Source organism: Asparagus officinalis, chromosome 8 (genome assembly GCF_001876935.1).
Source record: "Asparagus officinalis chromosome 8, Aspof.V1, whole genome shotgun sequence".
In the NCBI taxonomy this organism is placed as follows: domain Eukaryota; kingdom Viridiplantae; phylum Streptophyta; class Magnoliopsida; order Asparagales; family Asparagaceae; genus Asparagus; species Asparagus officinalis.
In genome coordinates this window covers 86,666,517-86,670,520 of record NC_033801.1, presented here as the reverse complement: position 1 = coordinate 86,670,520, position 4,004 = coordinate 86,666,517, and the positions used below count along the sequence as shown (strand labels likewise).

The 4,004-nt window shown below is 41.1% G+C and overlaps 1 protein-coding gene across 1 annotated transcript in view; it reads left to right on the top strand.

Moving 5' to 3' along the window:
- The window catches only part of LOC109851481, a 23,418-nt gene extending 22,129 nt beyond the window's left edge, over nt 1-1,289 (top strand). The window contains exon 7 of the mRNA XM_020421625.1: nt 946-1,289. Within this exon, the coding sequence (XP_020277214.1) occupies nt 946-1,056 (111 nt within the window). The 3' untranslated portion in view covers nt 1,057-1,289. The remainder of the gene's footprint in view (nt 1-945) is intronic.

The window sequence follows — 4,004 nt, the reverse complement described above, 5'->3', positions numbered from 1 at the left end:
TGAAGCGAAGGCGCGAGAATTAGGGTTAGGGTTAGGCTTAGGAATTTGGATTAGTATTAGGGTTAGGGTTAGGGATAGGCTCTGATACTATGTTAAGATTTGGAGAGAGAAGAGTTTCTTGGAGAGCTTTCCCCTCACTCTATGCTTTATTATTTATAGAGATGGATTAGTTACAAGTTAGTCTCATAGGCAATGTGGGACTAAACTAATGCTAAACTAATACTCTCTTCTTGTACTCTCTTCTAACAGATGTAAATCAAAGTTCATCTCAAAATGCTATCCATGAAGTTATGTTCTCTATATTTCAATTGTAACTAATTTGGTATGACTTATATGATTTGGAGGATAAAATAGAAATTCAGAAGATTTGAGGGTCTGATATAAGTACTAAAGATTTGAGGGACTGAAATTAAAAAACAAAATAAATAAAAGAGGGGTCTTACTGAAATGATTTGATAAAGAATTCACCTAGTCTTAGCTTTCTACATATTTTATGGGGGAAAAAAACTGTTTTCCTTTTTGGTCAAAATAAAGCACCTGTCTGATTGAAAATGAGGAACTTGATGCTGTCCTAGCGTCTTAGGAAGCCTCGAAGTATTAAAAAACAAGTTTGTATTGTTCTATATATAGAATCTGTTGGTCCGCATTGAAAATTTTGCAGCCGCTATGTCAATCCCTCTTACAAGCACCATGTTAAGAAAACTGCTGACCTGTTGAAACATTTGGATAGAAATGCATCCAAAGATCTATCATTTCATGAAAATTATGTTGCGAATAATGGAAATTGCAGTTACTAACAAATCTAATTAGGAAGAGATGAATGACTGAATGAGATTATTTATGCAAATTCCTTGTCCAGTTTTGTTTGCAAACACCTGCGCCAAATACTGATGAAGTTTCCTCTTTTTTCTAAGGAATTTGATCAGTTTGTTATGTAATTTGCAGGCAGATAAGCCACGACTGAACTTCAAAGAAAAGTACTCTGAGTGGTACAGAAATGCGCACCCTACAGCGCCTATAATTGTCCCCTGGATGTCTGGTGTTATCAGCGCATGACCAATTGGCCTCAACAATTTTGAAATATAACGATATTGCCAAGTTTTCGTGTAACATTTTATAGCTAGCGACGATTATAAACTTTTGCTTCTTTTGATGGGTGAGAAAAACTGATACTTTTTGATCCTGTACAATTTAGAAAGAGTTATAGAAGCCTTTTACGGTGACTACATTTATACTCCCTATCAAAGGGAAGACTATACTCTTATGTATAACGTGATACGTAATTGTTAGATGATAAAGTTGTGCGCTCTCAGGTTGCATAAAACTTGGAGTATGACACAGGTTATCTAATTATGTGAATGGACTTGTGGGGGCCACATGGGCGCGTGGGTGAATAAGGTGCGTGAGGAGTTCGAGTTCGCAGCTATCCACGTGAAGAGTTTGTGAACGAGGAGCGGGGGCCACGAGGTGGGCAAAGCGCATGAAGGAGGCTTGTGAACGTGGTTTCGGTTTCCGCGTTTGTTGAGGTTTATAAATACCTCTGTTTTTATTTCTTAGGTTTTTTGGTGCACGGAGGTTTGGCGGCTGCAGAAAAGAGTGCAAGTACGAAATAGCAGGGGAAGAACCGCAAGCGGCGTGCAAGGGCAAAAACACAGGGGTTTTTTTCGGCTGCGTGTGCAAAAGAAAAGCAGAGGCTTTTTTTTGGGTTTGGTGCATCCCTTTGAGAGAGATTGTGAGGGTTTTATTCGTGAGATCTTGTGTGTGTAAACCCTATTTGTATTTTCTCTAATAGTAGATCTCCTCCCTCCTTGTCCCGTGAACGTAGGCTATTTTCCGAACCACGTAAAATTGGTTGTCTCGCTATTTGTGTGATTTGTAATAGCTTTTAGGATCACTCGACAGGTCAGTCCTAGAACTGATGAAGAACTGATGAGAGGAAGAGCTGATATCTCACTTGGTTGAGATATTTTGCTTAAGGTTCTTGTTTCTTTTGTGAAACAAGATTTTCTATTGCGACCTGACTTTCTTGTTATGTTGTTGAAGTGTTGCCGAAATTTTCGTTGCGCGCAACAAAGGGTATCAGAGCCCAGATTTCAGATCTAGGGTTTTGGAGTTTGGTGGAGGAAGATTCTTGTGTGAAGCTTGGTTCTTGGAGTTCTAGGCTTCGGTGGAGATAGCATTAGGAGTTGCCGTTGGAGATTTCGCTTTCCTCGTATGGATATGAGATCTATTTGGAATCCGATCTAGGGTTCAGTTGGGTGGTTCCTAATTTCTATTAAATTTGTTCTTTCTCTATAATTTGGAGTTAGTTCGCAATGAGAGAAGAAGGTGAAAATAGCAAGTCGATGGCGAGTACAATACAAGTTGGTTTTCAGAACACTAAGATTAGTGTGGTGAAGTATGATGGTAAAATCAACTTTGATTTGTGGATGAGCGATGTACATGATGCGCTCAATGCTCAGAATCTGGAAGAGACCATCATAGTCCACGAGAGGTCACCTAAATATGATGAGGCGATATGGGAGAAGATGAATAGAAACGCTTGTGGGGTGATCAGGTCCTGTTTGGAACAGGAACTGAAATATGATGTGATTGGAGTGACGTTTGCAATGAAGATGTGGGAAATTCTTAACAACAAGTATCTCACGAAGAGTGTTGAGAACAGATTGCACTTGCTGTGAAGACTCTTCAGATTTTAGATGTCTAGAGGCACCTCACTAGCGGCGCATGTGAACAACTATACTAAGTTGTTGTCGGACTTAGCAAATGTTGATGAGAAGATTTCGGATGAGTACAAGGCTATTATCTTATTGGACTCCTTACCGGATGAGGAGTATGACACCTTTGTGCTCACTTTGTTGAATGGAAGATCTTCTATCAGCTATAGTGAAGTAACTAACGCTTTGACGAACTATGACTTGAGGAGGAAGGACAAAGAGACTTCCCGCGCTAGTACTTCAGGAGAGTTGTAGTCATGGGAAATGATCAATCATGTGGCATTTGTGGGATAGGTACTGTGCGGATCCGGATGCACGATGGAGTAATTCGTGAATTGAAGGAAGTGAGATTTGTTCCACAACTAAAAAAGAATCTTATCTCAGTTGAAGCTTTGGAGGCGAAGGGATTCAAGGTGACCTTTGAGAACGTTGTAGGAAAGGTTATTAAGAGATCTTTAGTGGTGATGAAAGGAGTCCGCAGCCGGAACTTGTATTATCTAAAGGGAAGCACCGAGATTGGCCAGGTTGCTTCAGCTATTTCAGAGGCGGATATGAGCAGACTTTGGCATTATAGGTTGGGCACACAGGAGAGAAGTCACTACAAGCTTTGTGCAAGCAGGAACTATTGAAGGGAGCCAAGAGTGGTAAAGTAGGGTTCTGTGAGCACTGTGTTCTTAGTAAGAAGACGAAGGTGAAGTTCGGAACTGTCATTCATCAGACGAGGGGCATCCTGGACTATATGCACACAGACGTTTAGGGTCCCACCAAGACTGCATCACTTGGTGGTCGACATTGGTTCGTCATGTTCGTTGATGACTATTCTAGGCGATGTTAGGTGTACACCATGACAAATAAGAATGAAGTCCTAGATATATTCGTGGAGTGGAAGAAGAGATTGGAACTGTAGACTGGGAGAAAGATCAAGACGTTGCGATCCGATAACGGTGGTGAATCAAGACGTTGCGATCCGATAACGGTGGTGAATATACTTCAGACCCCTTTCTGCAGCTATATCGAAACGAGGGTATAGAGAGCCACTTCACGGTTAGTCATACACCGCAAAAAAAATAGGGTGACAGAGAGGTTGAATCGGTCTTTACTGGAGAAGATCCGATGCGTATTGTCGCAGAGTAGTTTGGAGAAGATCTTTTGGGCTGAGGCACTTACATATGCGAGCCACCTCATTAATAGGCTGCCTTCATCTGCGATTGAGGGGAAAACCCCTATTCAAGGTATACGGGTGCCCTGCATTTTATCAAGTAAGAACTAATAAGTTGGAACCTCGAG